The sequence below is a fragment of the Hemitrygon akajei genome, chromosome 2, assembly GCF_048418815.1.
Source record: "Hemitrygon akajei chromosome 2, sHemAka1.3, whole genome shotgun sequence".
Classification (NCBI taxonomy): domain Eukaryota; kingdom Metazoa; phylum Chordata; class Chondrichthyes; order Myliobatiformes; family Dasyatidae; genus Hemitrygon; species Hemitrygon akajei.
The window spans coordinates 128391689-128408676 of record NC_133125.1 but is presented as its reverse complement, the minus strand read 5'-3'; the positions used below and the strand labels follow the sequence as shown (position 1 = coordinate 128408676).

General features: G+C 39.5%; 1 protein-coding gene across 2 annotated transcripts in view; it reads left to right on the top strand.

Moving 5' to 3' along the window:
* slain1a (SLAIN motif family, member 1a) overlaps positions 1-16988 on the top strand; it is a 146161-nt gene that overhangs the window by 75531 nt on the left and 53642 nt on the right. Inside the window, exons 3-4 of one of the 2 annotated variants that reach the window (XM_073027596.1) lie at positions 9105-9254; positions 14621-14770. In XM_073027596.1, coding sequence (XP_072883697.1) covers positions 9105-9254; positions 14621-14770 — 300 coding nt within the window. The remainder of the gene's footprint in view (positions 1-9104; positions 9255-14620; positions 14771-16988) is intronic. The other variant, XM_073027604.1, reaches the window with a different exon arrangement.

Genomic DNA, 16988 nt, shown 5'->3' with positions numbered 1-16988 from the left:
TTTATACCCCAAACCAGACTCAAGGCCTTTCTGTCAATCTGTGCATAACTTTACTCTGCAGCAGTAAGGGATTGTGATGCAAAGGCTATGGGGCGTTCACTTCCATCACTCATAATATACGACATAACTACACCTATAGCAAAAGGCGAGGTGTCACAGGCAAGCTTCACTGGACAATGTGGATCATAATGTAAGTGAGTACAGTGTCTGGTTTCACCTTTTGCTTAGGTTTTTGGAAAGCCACCTCACACTGCTTTGTCCATTGCCATTTCTTCCTGATCTGTAGTAGTGATTTCAAGGGCGGGACCACAGTAGCCAGGTTTGACAAAAATATTACTATATTAATCAACAAATTGTGTAAAGGACAGTAACTGCAACACATCCTTTGGCCTTGGGGCATCTACCATGACTTAAATTTTCTCAGCACATTTGTGTAATACTTAAGACCATAAGCCCATAAGATATAGGAGCAGAAGTAGGCCATTCAGCCCATTGAGTCTCCTCCACCATTCTATCATGGACTGATTCAATTCTTCCAGTCATCCCCACTCCCCTGCCTTCTCCCCATGCCATTTGATATCCTGGCTAATCAGATACCTGTCAATCTCTGCCTTAAATGCAACCAATGACTTGGCCTCCACAGCCGCTCAAGGCAACAAATTCCACAGATTTACCACCCTCTGACTAAAGTAATTTCTCTCCATAACTGTTCTAAATGGATGTCCTTCAATCCTGAAGTTGTGCCCTCTTGTCATAGACTCCCCTACCATATGAAATAACTATGCCATATCTAACTTGTTCAAGCCTTTTAACATTTTGAATGTTTCTATGAGATCCCCCTCATTCTCCTGAACTCCAGGGAATGCAGCACAAGAGCTGCCGGACATTTCTCCTACGGTAACCCTTTCATTCCTGGAATCACTTGTGTGGCAATGCTGTGACCATAGTAAGTGATGCTTGGTTTAAAGATTTCACAATTGCCATGAAATGCTCCAAGCCTTTAATCCTCAAATATTTTTAGCACTGACTTGAGATAGTGGAGATGTTCCTTGTCATCCTCACTAGTAACAATGATGTCATCAAGGTAATACTGAGTGCCTGGTCAGCCTTCAGGCACCTGGTCCATAACTTGATGCCTCCAATCCAGTTGGGTTAAGGTCAGGACTTTGATTGGGCCACTCAAGGACATTAATTTTCTTCATTTGAAACCACTCCATGGTTGCTCTGGCAGTGTGCTTTGGATCTTTCCCCTGCTGAAAGTGTAAGCTTTCAGGCAGAGAACAGCAGGTTTTTATCCAGGTTCTCTCTGTATTTAGCAGCATTTATCTTCCTATCAATCCTGATTAGATTTACAGTCTCTGCTGCTGAGCATGATGCCCCATAGCATGATACTACCTCCACCATACATTACAGTAGAGATGGTTTTATCTAGCTGATGCACAGTATTAGATTTCCATCATATGTACTGCTTAGTGTTGAGGTCAAAAAGTTCCACCTAGGTTCATCCGACCACAAGACCTTCTTCCACATCTTTACAGTATCTTCTAAAAGACACTCTGCAAAGTCTTTCTAGGAATGGATATGACTTTTTTAGGCAAGGCTTCTTCCTTGCCACTCTTCTATAAATACCCCTTTTGTGCAAGGCTATAGAGATTGCAGAGCCATGAACTTCATCTCCAGTTGCATCCACTGATGGCATCACAAGTAGCCTCTCTTACAAGTGCCATTATTCTCCAGTGACTAAGTTTAGAGGGGTGGTCTGAGCAAGCAGTGAGCTGTGGTTTCATATTTTTTCCCACTTTTTCATGATGGACTGCACTGGGCTCCAAGGTTTGTTCAGTGCCTTTGAGATGGTCTTATACCCTTACCCAGATTTGTGTTTCTCTGTTAGCATTTCTGTGAGTTGTCTTAAATCTCTTTTGTTTTCATTTTGCTTTGGTGTGTTGGACCTTACAGAGATAGGGGGTTATTTACAGTATTCTTAATGAATTCATTGAAAACAAGTGATACTCCCATTTTCTACATCAACAACTTGGGTGAGTTGGTAGGGTAAAGCTAGCTTAATAATTACAAAGGGAATGAAACTTCATAAGTCTCATAGTTCTGGTTTTAATTTTTAGTAAATTTTGGCTGGTTTTGGAATTTTTTGAGTTGACAAGATGCAAAATGTTTTGTAGATCAGCTCAAAAAAATCTTACATCAATAAATTTTAAATTTAGAAAATGAGAGTCTGAATGTGAAAACAGTTTTGGAGACTGAATACTTTTTCAAGGCACTGAATATCTGAAAAAACTTTTGGTATCCTTTTTGATATTATTGGCCAACTTGCCTTCATATTTATTCTTTTCTATCCTTATGGCTTTTAGTTGCCTTCTGTTGGATTTTAAAAGCTCCCCAGTCTTCTAATTTGCCACTAATTTTTGCTCTATTTACCACCCTCCCTTTTGCTTTTATGTTGTGTTTGACTTCCCTTGTCAGCCATGGTAAGGTCTCCCTGCCTTTAGAATGCTTCTTCTTTGGGATATATCTATCCTGTTCTTTCCAAATTGCTCCCTGAGATTCCAGGCTTTGCTACTCTGCTGTCATTCCTGCTAGTGTTCCCTTCCAATCAATTTTGGCCATCTCCTCTTTCATGCCTCTGCATTTCCCTTTACTCCACTGTAATACTGATACATCTGACTCTAGCTTCTCCTTCTCAAAGTTCAGGGTGAATTCTATCATATTATGATCACTGCCTCCTAAGTGTTAAACATAGAAACATAGAAAACCTACAGTACAATACATGCCAAACATGTCCCTACCTTAGAAATTACTAGGCTTACCTATAGCCCTCTACTTTTCTAAGCTCCATGTACCTATCCAAAAGTCTCTTAAAAGACCCTATCATATCTGCCTCCACCACCATTGCATAGCTCTGACATCTCCTCTGTACCTGCTCCCCAACACCTTAAACCTGTGTCCTCTTGTGGCAATCATTTCAGCCCTGGAAAAAAGCCTCTGACTATCCACATGATCAGTGCCTCTCATCATCTTATACACCTCTATCAGGTCACCTCTCATCTTCCGTCGCTCCAAGGAGAAAAGGCCAGGTTCGCTCATCATATTCTCATAAGGCATGCTTCCCAATCCAGGCAACATCCTTGCAAATCTCCTCTGCACCCTTTCGATAGTTTCCACATCCTTCCTACGGTGAGGTGACCAGAACTGAGCATAGTACTCCAAGTGGGGTCTGACTAGGGTCCTATATAGCTGCAACATTCCATCTCGGCTCCTAAATTCAATTCCACGATTAATGAAAGCCAATACACCGTATGCCTTCTTAACCACAGAGTCAACCTGCGCAGCTGCTTTGAGCGTCCTATGGACTCGGACCCTAAGATCCCTCTGATCCTCCACACTGCCAAGAGTCTTACCATTAATACTATATTCTGCCATCATATTTGACCTACCAAAATGAACCACTTCACTTTCCTTTGTGTTCCTTTATATAAGCTTCCTATTCAAACCTGGTTCATTATACAACACCAAATCCTGAATAACGTTTCCCCGAGTGGGTTCAACCACAAGCTGTTCTAAAAAAGCTATCTTACGGATATTCTGCAAATTCTCTCCCTTGGGATCAGCACTATCCTGATTTTCCCAATCTACCTGCACATTGAAATCCATGACTATTGTGACATTGCCCTTTTGACATGCCTTTTCTATCTCCTGTTGTAACTTGTACCCCACATCCTGGCCACTGTTTGGAGACCTGTATCTAACTCCCATCAGGGTTTTATTTACCCTTTCAGTTTCTTAATTCAACCCACATGGATTCTACATCTTCTGATCCTATGTCACCTCTTTCTAAGGATTTGATTTCATTTTCACCTCCCCCTCTGCCTGTATGCCTGTCCTTTCAATACAATGTCTATTCTTACATGCCAAGCTTCCAACTATACCCACAACGTCATACCTGCCAATCTCTGACTTCATTACAAGATCATCTTACCTTGTTCCATATACTGAATATAACGTCTTTAGTCCTCCATTCATTATCCTTTCCTTCTGGCCTTTTCTTTCTATAGAGGAAGATGTTATCCCTAAATACTATGTTCTGAAGCAGGGACACATAACAGAAAGACTCTGATATCTCTGCTCCTTATCTTGTGGAGGAATTGGACAGTAGATCAGGCTACATTTTATCTTGTAAGGATTAGTTCTCTTGTCAAAGTTCAAAGTAAATTTATTATCAAAATATGTATACTGTCACCATACCCTGGGATTGATTTTTTTGCAGGAATTTAAAGTAGAACAGTGAAATAATAATCACAAAGACTGACAAACAACTAATGTGCGAAAGAGGACACAGTGTGCAAATACAAATAAATAGATAATATTGAGAGCATGTGTTGTAGTTTTCTTTCCTGTTCACAGCTGCAAGAAGAGAGTATGCCCTGAATGGTGGGGCTCCTTGACGATGGATGTTGTTTTTTGTGGCAATGCTCCTTGTAGATATGCTCAATAATGGGGAGGGATTTTTTCCTGTGACAGACTAGGCTGTATCCACTACATTTTGTAGGTTTTTTAAATCTTAGGCTTTGGTTTTATGATACAACCAGTCAGGATGTAATTACAGATTGGTCGTGTTGAAGTACACCGTTAAATACAGGAAGCATTTAAGATGTTTTGATTTTTTTCCAGGTTTCATTAGTCATTATGCTTATATATCTGAACACTGCTTTTGGATCATTTAATACTTGGGTCAGTAGTAGATTCTTGTACATCAGACATGTAATTAATCATGTTTCTGGTCACCCCACTTCAGGAAGGATGTGGATACTATAGAAAGGGTGCAGAGGAGATTTACAAGGATGTTGCCTGGATTGGAGAGCATACCTTATGAGAATAGGTTGAGTGAATTTGGCCTTTTTTTTTGGAGTGACAGAGGATGAGAAGTGACTTGATAGAGGTGTATAAGATCATTGATTGTGTGGATAACCACAGGCTTTTCCCAGGGCTGAAATGACTAACACGAGGGGGCATTGTTTTAAGATGCTTGGAAGTGGGTACAGAGGGGATGTCAGGGGAAAGTTCTATATATAGAGAGTGGTGGGTGTGTGGAATGCACTGCCAGTGACTGTGGTGGAGGCGGAAACAATAGGGTCTTTTAAGAGACTCTTAGATAGGTACATGGAGTTTAGAAAAATAGAGGGTTATGCGGTAGGGAAATTCTAGGCAGTTTCTAGAGTAGGTTACATGGTCAGCACAACATTGTGGGCCGAAGGGCCTGTAATGTGCTGTAGATGTCTATGTTCTATGTTTCCAACATATTTTTTTTTATGGATTGAAAGCCTCAAAGTATGTGGCTCAACTCACATTTCTTGTGTCCCGAAACAGTGCTTTATATAAACCAGGTTTATTATCACTGTCTGATATGTTGTGATTTTTTTGGTACAGTATAAAGGCAAAAAAAATGGTATAAATTATAAAATAAATAAGTAGTACAGAATCAAGGAATAACAAGGTAATATTCATGGACAATTCAGACATCTGATTGCGGAGGGGAAGAATCATTGAGTGTGGGTCGCCAGGTCAGGTATGATCACCCTGAAGGTAATAATGAAAAGAGGGCATGTTTCAGATGGTAAGGGACTTAATGATAGACCCTGCCTTGATAGTGGGGAGGGTTGTGCCTGTGATGGTCTTGGCTAAGTCTACAACCCTTTGCAGGTTCTTGTGATCCTGTGCATTGGAGCCTCCATACCAGGCTGCATTGCATTCTGTGAGAATGTTCTCCATATAATACATTGATAAAATTTTGCAAGACTCTTTGGTGACAAATGAAATCTCAAATTCAAACAAAGTGGATGCCTTCTTCATGATTCCATCAAAGTGTTAGGCCTAGGAGAGACCCTCCAAGATGTTGAAAGCCAGAAATTTAAAGCTGCTCATCCTTCCCATCAGAGACCTCTCAATGAGGTCTGGTGCAAGTTGCGTGTTTAGAATGAAGTTTTATGTGAAGCAGCTTTCACTGCTTTTTATACTTATAGATTCTGTTATAAATCAATGTCCAATTAATTTTACATGCATCTATTTATAAAGCCCAGCACATACTCATCCTGACTGCATAATTTCTATACTCTGATCAATTTCTTCTCTGTCGAAACCCACTAGATCCCACTAAATAAAAACACAAAATGCCGGCAGAACTCAGCAGGCCAGACAGCATCTATGGGAGGAGGTAGTGACGACGTTTCGGGCCGAAACCCTTCATCAGGAGTGAAGTAACATGGGATGGTGGAGAGGGGATAAGAAGTGGGGGGAGGGATGAAGTAGAGAGCTGGGAAGTGATAGGCTAGAGGGAAATGGGCTCGGGGGAAAGTGGAGAATTATGGGAAATAAAAGAGAAAGAAAGGTAGGGCTGGGGGGAGATTATAGTGAGGGGGGAAAAGAGAGAGAAAGAGAACCAGACTAAAATAATAGATAGGGATGGGGTAAGGGGGGGCAGGGGTATCAGCGGAGGTCTGTGAGTTGGATGTTCATGCTGACAGGTAGGAGGCTACCTAGGCGGGAGATAAGGTATTTCAATATTTCAATGAAACACTAGGGAGGTTGCAGAAAAATCAATTTTTGCTACTTTTAAAGAAAATTTGAAGAAAGCTTTGCATATGCATGATTCTAATTGATTTTTCAGTCTGCTTTGCTTTTAGACTAGAGAATGGAAAAGACATACAGACTTGATTGATGAGCCTAGAATGACTTGAGGGAAAGATCTTCCTTGAGGAATAACTGCAACTATTCTAAAAGGCTTATCATTAAAAGGTTATTCACAAAACACTCAAGGAATTCAGCAGGTCAGGCAATATCAATGGAGGGATATGGGCAGTCAACATTAGGGGTTTCAGCCCAAGCGTTGATTGTCTTTTCCCTCCGTAGATGCTGTCTGACCTGCCAGTTTTCTCCTGCGGTTTGCATATTGATCTGCAGTCCAGCAACTGAGTCTCTTCTATCTCCGTTAAAAGGCATTTCAAAAAAAAAGTTTGTGGCGTTTAGGCATTTACAGTGTTGCAGAGCTTGGGAAATTAATCTTGCAGGAGATTCTTCATTACAGGTAAAACCCTCAGTTGTGGATTAAAAATTAATAAATGCTCTTAATTAGATGCTTACCACAATCTGCTGGGATTTGGTTGGTGAAATTCACCAGCAGCTTGGTATGCCCACCTGAAGAGGATGTGCGAGAACTTGCGATTACGTCTGATAGCTGTGAATGGAAGTTTATTCCCATCGAAGAGAGCGGAGATAGAGACAGAATGGGAGTTGTATGTATGTATTCAACGCTGAGATGACCCAGCTTTTCCAGACTAAGTCAGTAACTGGAGCACACTGGAGGGAGATGGTAGAGGAATCTGTGCTAGAGATCTCTTTTGATGTAAAGTTAAAAACCTGTTCAGTCTGTACCTGATGAAAAGCCCAAGGACATGGTGCAGTTTTGCTATCAGTCCTAAGCACTATACATACAGTTAGGTCTAATCAGGTTTGGGTCAGTTTGTTATTTTCTAATGTACACCCTTGCCTGATTTCAGCCGGAAGCTGTCTGCACCCTGCCTCACTTTACTCATAGATTTTTCCTTTAAGAAATTAAAAAAATAGACATTGCTGGAAATATTCAGCAGACCCTGCAACCTCTGTGGAAGAGAAACAGGTACAACTACTTGGTTCAGTGGCCTTTTATAAGATCTAAAGAAATGCCATCAACTAGAAATATTAAGGCCATTTGGCTTTTCGCAGATGGTGTCTGACCTCCAGCATTTTCTGCTTTGAGTTCAGATTTTTCTCTGGTAATAAATCCTAAACTAAACAGCTATTTGGATATGAGCAGTTTGCTTACCACAGCAACCCCAGGTGTGGGAGTGGGAAAAAAATCCTGGGACCTTCATCCTCCGATGTCTTCGGCTATGAGGTATGGCCTCAGTAGGGAAAGGATCAGGGCCAGCGATAGTGCCGTGGTCTTGGTTTGACCATTCATAGTTAATACTAGCAGAAACTGCTCTCGACTAATGGGCTAATCATTCCCTCAATGCTTTCTTACCTTTCTTCCATCTGTAGATTTTCTGTCACTTATAAGTTTATTGCTATATGCGCAAGTGCAATTAAAAGGTTATTTCCCGCAGTGTCATAGGCACATATGAGCAATATTCACAAGAAAAACATAAGCAAAGTATCTCGGACTGAAACGTTGACTGCTTATTCCCCTCCATAGATGCAACTTGACCCCCTGAGTTCTTGCAGCATTTTATGCGTGTTGCCCAATATTTCCAGCATCTGCAGATCCTCTTGTGTTTCTAAATTATGCACATTTTTTACATAAAGAACGCAAATGGAATTTAAAAGAAACATGAAGTCTATATTAGTGCAAAGTGGTCAAAGTGGAGATAGTGTTCCTATACTGAGATAGTAGTGATTGGAGTTGTGCCAATTTGTTCAAGAACTGAATGGTTGAAGAGAAGTAGTTGTTCTTGAACCTGGTTGTGTCAGACTTTAAGCTTCTGTACCTCCTGGCTGATATTAGCTATGAGAACTTGGCATGGTCTGGATATTGTGGATAGTTGACGATGGATATTGCCTTCTTTAGACATTGCCTCCTGTAGATACTATTGATGGAGGGAAGGGATGAGCCCATGATCTATTGGGCAGAGTCCACTAGTCTCACAGATACTTGTATTTTTGTACATTTGACTTGCCGAATCAGATCATGGTGCAGCCAATCAAGATATTTTCAACAATATATCTGTAGAAATTTAGGGGACATGGTTAGAAAATAAGCAATGAATATATTTTGTCTTTTATAGACAGAATGAAGATTTAGACTAGCATGTTGATTGCAAAACTGAACTTTAAGTTTTGTGAAATCTTTAACTGACTTGTATATTTCTTGAGCAAACATTCTCCTCTAGATCTTAAATCATGTGATTAGAGTTGGCTATTACTATTGACTGCATTGCTGCATGACATACATCTATGTTGTAATTTATGTGTTTTTTTAAAATCTTCTTTTAGTTTATGCACTTCAGTGGAGTTTTGTCAAATCTAATTCTGTGTCTTTGCTTTCTTTCCCTCAAAAGCCAATCGATGGAAAAGTCTCTTTTCGAGTTCTTATTCTTCTGGCCTTCCATGTAGTCCGTTTGCAGGGTATAGTCCATATACCAATGGGTTTAGTTCTCAAAGCCTCTACAAACCTGTTACTAAACAATTACTAATCCCTGAAAGAACAGGTAGAGTATAACACTGGAACAGCTTTAATATGTTTTGTTTCTCTTAATGTGAGCTTTGCATATGTATTGCTAACTGCATGCACAGCCTAATACAGTATAATTCCATGAAGGAAAACCTGGGTAATCATCTCATCTCTTTAGACTGAGACTTCTATAACAATAAAGGAACAAAGTTAAATCGAGCTTCAAGAAAAATTCATGTGCCATAAATGATGCTGAAAATTTAATGTCTTAATTTCAAAGATTCTTTCCAAGGAGAAGTTGCTCCCTATAAGTATGGCCTTAAATATGTTCAGTTGGCTTTAAATACAGATGTTGTCCCTATTGTTTCTATAATATCTAGGAAAGGTAGTTTAATTATGGTCATGTCCCAAACACATTCCAGTGTGGAGTAGAAATTCATGCTCCATTGTATGAGCTGAATGTGCTACATTATAATGACTCCACATTGAATATTCTTTTGAAACTTGGTTCTATTGCAATGAATTGGAAACAAATTTCAGAAGCACAGTTCAGTACTCATAATTTACTTCATTTTAATATTAGGAACTTTAAAAACTTCATCTTATCCTGACCTGGGAAAGTAACAAATAAAGTAAGAACATGAAAATTAATTGATGCGGAGAAATTCAGATCAATGCATTTGTTTAATTTAACCTCAGCTGTTCAACTGAGATTTCCCTATGCATTGTTCCAATAATCCATTTATGTTCAATGGGGTATCAGAGCAAAAACAAGAAGCTTCCAGACAACCACTTCAAGGTTGTCATTATTCCAAAAGTAATTTCAAGAGTGAAGCAACACCTAATCACTTTTAGCTGAACCAAAGATGATAGTTGCTGTTTATTAAAATTATTATTGACTCCTATTGGTAGAGCTCTACATTGGAATATTGTTTTCTAGCTGTTTACCCCTTTATATAATTTACTAGTTGGTCCAGGGCCAAAGCATAGACTGTACAGCTCTTACGAAGTTTGAAGGGGCTGGCCTTAGAAATTGGGCTTAGTTTCCACAGTTTGTGATTTGTCACAGAGGAACAGAGTTCTTGACAAAGGTGATTTATCTTTGTCCAAGTTCCAAATATAACCTGAAGGATGATCCAATGCAGAGGGGAACAAATACATCATCCTTTACTCCCATACCACACCCAGCCACCTTCATGGATTTCCTGATGTTTGCACTTGAAGTACGGTAGATATTTTTGTGAGCATTGAACTTTAAATGCTTGTGTCTTCAAAGTTACCCTACCAACGTTAGATCCAGCTAGTGATCAAACATTCCCATGAAATCCTGAGGTATTGGGTCCTACAACTCTCCTGATGGGGCTCTCCATCTGCAAGATATTGACAAAGGACTTTTGACTTTTTGGGAAAGAAATGTTTTCTGTTTTATTTTTGTGCTTACTACAAGCAACTACTAATCCTTTTATGTTTCATTTTGAAGTCATATTTGAAAGTGTGCCTTGTGTGCGTCATTGAAATCACAAGTCCCCTTGTTCTGTGTTGAAGTCCATCACCTGTGCTCCTTGTGAATTCATAGCAAGTATTTTCTCCCACAGTATTAAAATCTCTTCACCTCATGATCTTCCGCCAGGATTAAATTGAGATGGCTATCAGTAAAGCCAGTATTTCTTTATACATCTGAATATTACTTCTATATTCCAATACCTGCTGTTTTGGCTCCTTCCCCAACAACTGGCACCAGTGTATTGCTCTTTCACCATCCTCCATCAAAACAAACTGCAAGGCCACGAAGACTCATGCTTAGAGTGGAGCTGCCATCTCTGCTATGGCACGGCAGAACACAGGGTCAGCATCTTATCCACAAAGACAGCTAGTGGCATCAGCAGCATTGGTGCCAGAAATTAATTGCCCAACTCGGGGTGCAATCCAATAAAACATTGTGCTTTAAGTTGTGTTCTTTTATCTGTTAATAGATCTCCACTTCCTTCCTTGCTTTGAAGAGTTTAATAGTACCATCTCAAGATCATTTCACTACCAGTGAATGTTTCCCGTAGAGTCCACGATAAAAAGATTGATCTTCCCTGTATGTAATGTGTTCCTTGCAGACACCGGGTGTGTGGCTTCTAGTCATTGGATGGAATAGAAGATGAACTCAGTTTTAGGTACAGGTTTAGGAGATAAGATAGATTTATTCTACATATTGCACATGAGGAAGTCATTTTCCCATTAGGTCAATGCTGGCTCCCAGTAGTGCATTCCCATTCGATCTATTCCCTACAATTTATTCTCTCTGACGTGTCAACCAAATCCTCTTTGGTCCATTTGCCACTCATCACACTAAAGGGCAGTTTATCATAGTCAATTTGCACCTTTGTGGAAGGGGAGAGGAAACCAGAACACTCATTCGAAACTAATGGGTAGAATATTTGAGCAACACACACAAAATGCTAGAGGAACTCAGCAAGTCAGGCTGCATTATGGAGTGGAAAAACAGTTGCTGTTTCGGCTTGAGAGTCGTTATTAGGATGGAAGTAAAGAGGTCATGGACAGATATGCACCTCCAATGGCCAGTATTAGTGAGTGTACTTTTGTCCACTGTGTTCGGAAGGATCAACAGTGAATACAATACTCTGAGTGCCCTGGTTTCCTCCCAGTTCTCCAAGATGATTAGTGTTTTAACAGCCCACTATCAATTGCCCTAGTGTGCAGATTATTAGGTAGAATCACAAGTGATTTGATAAAAATGTGGGGAGAATGAAAATGGGATCAGTGTAAGTGGGTGCTTGATAGGCCACAGGGAGTATGGATTTGGTAGGCCAAAGGGCCTGTTTCTGTGCTAAATCTTTCTGCAACTCCATTGCTGAGAGAAGCAACAACTATGATCAGTAGTGAGCATAAACACAATGTAAAGAAGAACTGTACTTTTTTGAAAGTTCAACAGTACAACAGAAGTTTATTGATCAGTGTTAATCAGTTTATTAATTAGTAGGTTACTTCATACTATGGTTAGTTTGTTTCAAGCAGCTTTAGAATCTGTCAATAGCATGAAATCTGTTCAAATAAACCAGAACATATTCTGTGAATTCTGTTTAAGTCTCCCGCAGTGTGATGAGATAATCCAATGTAGAAAATTTGACAAAGCAAGGGCTGTTCCATTAGACAACTGCATTCCTTCCCTGGTGAGATGTCAGGATGAATTGCACCAGACGCAATGCCAACTATAGATTTTTCTCCTGATCTATAAACCTGCAGGGGCTTCATGAAGCATGTACATTAATCTGTCTCCCATGTTTATGCAGGTATTGTTGAGACTTCAGTGCAGTGAGCCTGTATTCAACCAGTAATAATGTCATCAATAATAATTATCTCAAGCAGAAATGAAATCAAAATGAGTGTCAAGGAGAAAACAAAATAAGCTCCTGGTTTCTTCTATCTGATTAAACAAATTGTTGCAAAACAAAGATTTCTGCATTGCTTGTGAATCAAACTTAAATTCCACCGAGACCAGCTTAAAATATTAACTGCTTTTAACCTTCACACAGACATAGGCTTTCACCTTTAGCAGGGAAGTAAAATTCACGTGTTTGGATGAGGAAATTGGGCAAAGTAATGATATGCAACTGAATGAAAGCAGCAAAATCTACCACCCCACTCACCCCCAAGGATGGAGGTTGCTCCGTGCACTTTAATAATGTGATTACTTTGGTTTTCCTTTCAACTTCTTACATGCATCAAACATTTCCCCCCATCCCCCCAACCCTACACACATCATATTGGCTTTCATAGTGAAATGTAAATTTGCTTGGCTTTTTCTTCAATGTTGAAGTACCTGGAAGTTCTGCTTATTTTAAGAGACAAAGTGAACACTTTTTCAGAACTGAGGGATGAACATTTAGCAGATTTGAGTGGTATTTTATTGTTTTGGTACGTTAACCCATCTGTTTTATATCTGTAATCCTTTTCCTAAATCAGAGGAATGCAGTGTAAACCTTATTAAAATTTTCGATTTATCTCGTTGAGCCTGAACATGAATGAAAAGTGGGTTTTATTTTGCATTTTATAAAATATGTTAGTATTTACTTTGATATACATTTCTCATTCAAAATAACCTTATTGTGTTATCAAGTTTCAATAGCTATCAAATCATTTTAAGCTCTGGTGAACAATATGAAGTTAATAGTTGTCTTATTCCATACCTTTTGTTTGTAATTCTCTTGCCAGGAGGGAATTCTCTCTGGTAGTCTCATGCATGTGCAGAACTTCACTCCTTATGTCCAATACATGCACATTTATTTTTATTGGCCATCTAGATTTTACTTGGCTTTTAACACAAGAAGTGCTAGCCTGGCTTCTGTGAGTTTGTGTTCTTGCTAACTTCATTTTTAAGAGTGGTGGAGTTTAAAAACCAAGAAAGCATGTTTTAGGAAACTTTTTATCCTAGTGGCATTTTGAGTACAAGTTACAAATGTGGAGCTGAATTTATACTGTTGTGTTTTACTGCAACCCCATGCTTATAATTAAAACTTCAAACTTACAACCAACTATATGTTGATGCAGTTTTGTTCCAACCATTAGACGATAGTAAGTGAAGGTCAAAAAGGGCAGTGTTTCTTGCCGCCTTCACTGGGTTTACTTCATTTGTAATATTGTTTGTGACAACCAGGCCACTATAGTTTTCTGTTTGTTATTAGTCAACAGCAAAGGAACTGCAATGAGTTGAATTCATTAAATTACACAAGACATGTATGCAGGGCACCACAGTAGCGCCGCGGTTGTTGTGATGCTATTACGTCTTGGGGCTTTCCGACACCATTCTGTAAGGACTTTCAACCATTCTTTTAACTCCGACACCATTCTGTAAAGACTTTCTGTACATCCTCTCTGTGGAATGTGTGTGTGTTTTCCCTGGGTGCTCCAGTTTCTGCCCACAATCCAATGGCATACTGTGTAGCTTAATTGGTCATTGTAAATTGTCCCATGATTAGGCTAGGGTTAATTAGGGTTGAGGAGTTGCTGAGGCGGTGTGCTCAAAGGGACAGAAGTGCCTACTCTGCGCTGTATCACTAAATAGATGAATAACATCCGCGAAATCAACTGTTCATAGGCAGGGTCTGTAAAACTGGAAAGATCTGTTATCCTGAGGAAACAGAGAAGCAGATTTTAATCAAGTTCCATAATCCATAGCATGAAAGCAGGGGTAATTATCCAGTTCCCTTTGGACCTGAACACTTCAACTGATTTTCTGAGTGTGAACTTCTAATTTTTATTGCCTGATTTATCCTTTTTTGAGTCAGTCTTAGAAAGGGATTGAGAAGCAAATGTTGGTGCACTTTTTTTAGTTAATTAAAATGTTTAAACCCCCATAAAATTCTAACACTTGCCTTTGCTTACACGTGTTCACAGGTTATGCAAGTAGAAATCTTCCACTCAGCCCACAGTCGTCAATCGACAGTGAACTGAGCACTTCTGAGCTGGATGATGAGTCTATCTCCATGGGTTACAAACTACAGGACTTGACCGATGTCCAAATAATGGCAAGACTACAAGAGGAAAGTAAGTGTGCTATAAGCTGATAGTAATATAGGGCAATAATTTAGCAAGCATTTATTCTGTGTCAAAGTGTGTTCGCAGCTTTAGCAGGTACGGTAGTTCAGATATTTCTCTTTGGTTGAAACTTGACCCCTTTTGAGAAGTCAAGTCATGGCTGAGCAACCATAATGGATTTCCGATGCACAAGTTGTTCAATACAGCTCATCATGGAAGACAGTCGACAATATTTACTATGAAACTCTGTCTTGAATATCTCTGGGTGAATTTGGTCAGATGAAAATACAACTCTCAATTATTCTTGCATCATTGTTGTTGTGTCAATGAAGTCACTGGAAGTAAGTACTGGTAGATATGAAGTAGTCTCTTTATACGACAAAATATCACAAATAATCTGACAGCCTTTGGAATCGAGAGAGAGAGAGAGACACTTTTGAAGCAAGGTCTGCTTGACCCAACGCTATACAATGTTTTATGTGCTAAAGGTCAAAGGAAGTTCAGGACAATTCAAATAAGTCCACATTTACATGCTTTCTTTGAACCACACATGTAACAGTTTCAAATGTCTGCATCTTCCCAGCATCACACCCAAAATAAGTGTTAATTACTGTTGTATCCCATGCAGTGGGATGCTGGTTGGATTCATAAATATGTAGACAGTAAGTTAAGTGCTTGTTTCTTGGACTGTTTGGTCTTCATTTTACTGTTCCGGGCTGCATTTTAAATTTAATCTTCAATGCATATTCGAATCTGAAGGTTGGTCGTTGAAGACAATATTTTGTTATATGTCCTAAACCTAAAAGACATCCTAAACTCTAACAATCATAATTTCTTTTCCTGCTTGCAGTATAAGGTACAACTCAAATTACTTTACAATCAATAAAATGCTTGAAATACTGACAGATAATGCTGAAAACACTCAAGTTCAAGTTAGCAAATAAGGAGGAGATAAAGTGAAGAAGTCATTGATGCACTGATCAATTTCTTAAATTGCTTTTTTCTTAAAATCTTGAACTTACTTTCTGAAATTTGTCATGTTTTATTTTTTCAAATTTTTTTCATGGGATGAGGCAAGGCTGGATCTCCATGGTATCACACTGCACAGAAACAGGCCATTTGACCCAAATGATCATGCTAACTATCAAGTACCTATCTAAACAGATCCAATTTACCTGTACTTGTCTAGAGCCTCTTTTGTTCATAGAAGTACTGTAGAAATTTAATAAACATTGTGAGACTCTCTGCTTCAACTACCCCTTGTATCAGTGTGAGATGAGGAACTGCTGCATACCTGTTTTGCAGAAATGGGGCTCAGGACAACATCCCATGTCCCATCAGCCTTCAGGTCATGCCATCCAGGGACTTGTGCTAATATTTTGCGTGACTGCATGTGCTATCACAACTATATATGCTGCGTGTGACAGTATGTACTGTGTTCTGACCATTGGCCCTGCAAGAACTCTGTTTCATTTAGCTGTATACATGTGTATGGTTGAATGACAATTAACCTTAAACTCTTGACAAACTTGGGTTGTTTCCTCTGGAGGGCTGGAAGCTGAGGGGAGACCTGAGAGAACTTTGTAAGGTTATGAGCAGATACGAAAATGGCATTTAAGAGGCTGTTAGACGGACAGTTGAATAGACTGGAAATAGAAGCATATGGATCAAGTAGAGGAGGTAGAGAATCAGTTTAATTTGGCATTGTATTTGGTGCAGATGTTATAGACTGAAGAGCCTGTTCCTGCGCTGTGCTGTTCAACATCTGATGTAACTCACCAGGCAGTGCGTTCCAGATTCCATCCACCCTCTGGGACAGATGGTTCTTGTGAATTCCTGAATTGCTCTCAGGCCATTTTTAGTGTACAGTCATTAAACTATCAGAAGCGAAAACAGCGAATGTGGAAATACTCAGTAGCACCAGTGGAAAAAAAGTTAAAAAGGTTATGTTTCAGGTCAATGAAGAGCACAGCAACTAATTTTAGTAAAGCTGACTCCCACTATCAGTAACATGGTACCAATTAAATAACTCATTTCTTATTACTGTTAACTTGAAGAAATTAGAGGAATAAATAGTGGGCACACTTTTCAAAAGAGCGCTAGATCTTTCACATCCTCCTAAAGGAGTGGTCGAGGGCTTAACAAAGTTTGTAGCCGAAGACAAGACCTTAGCACTGTACAAGCCTGCCAAGGTCTAGGTTGCTACAGACCAACTCTGAAGTCAGAC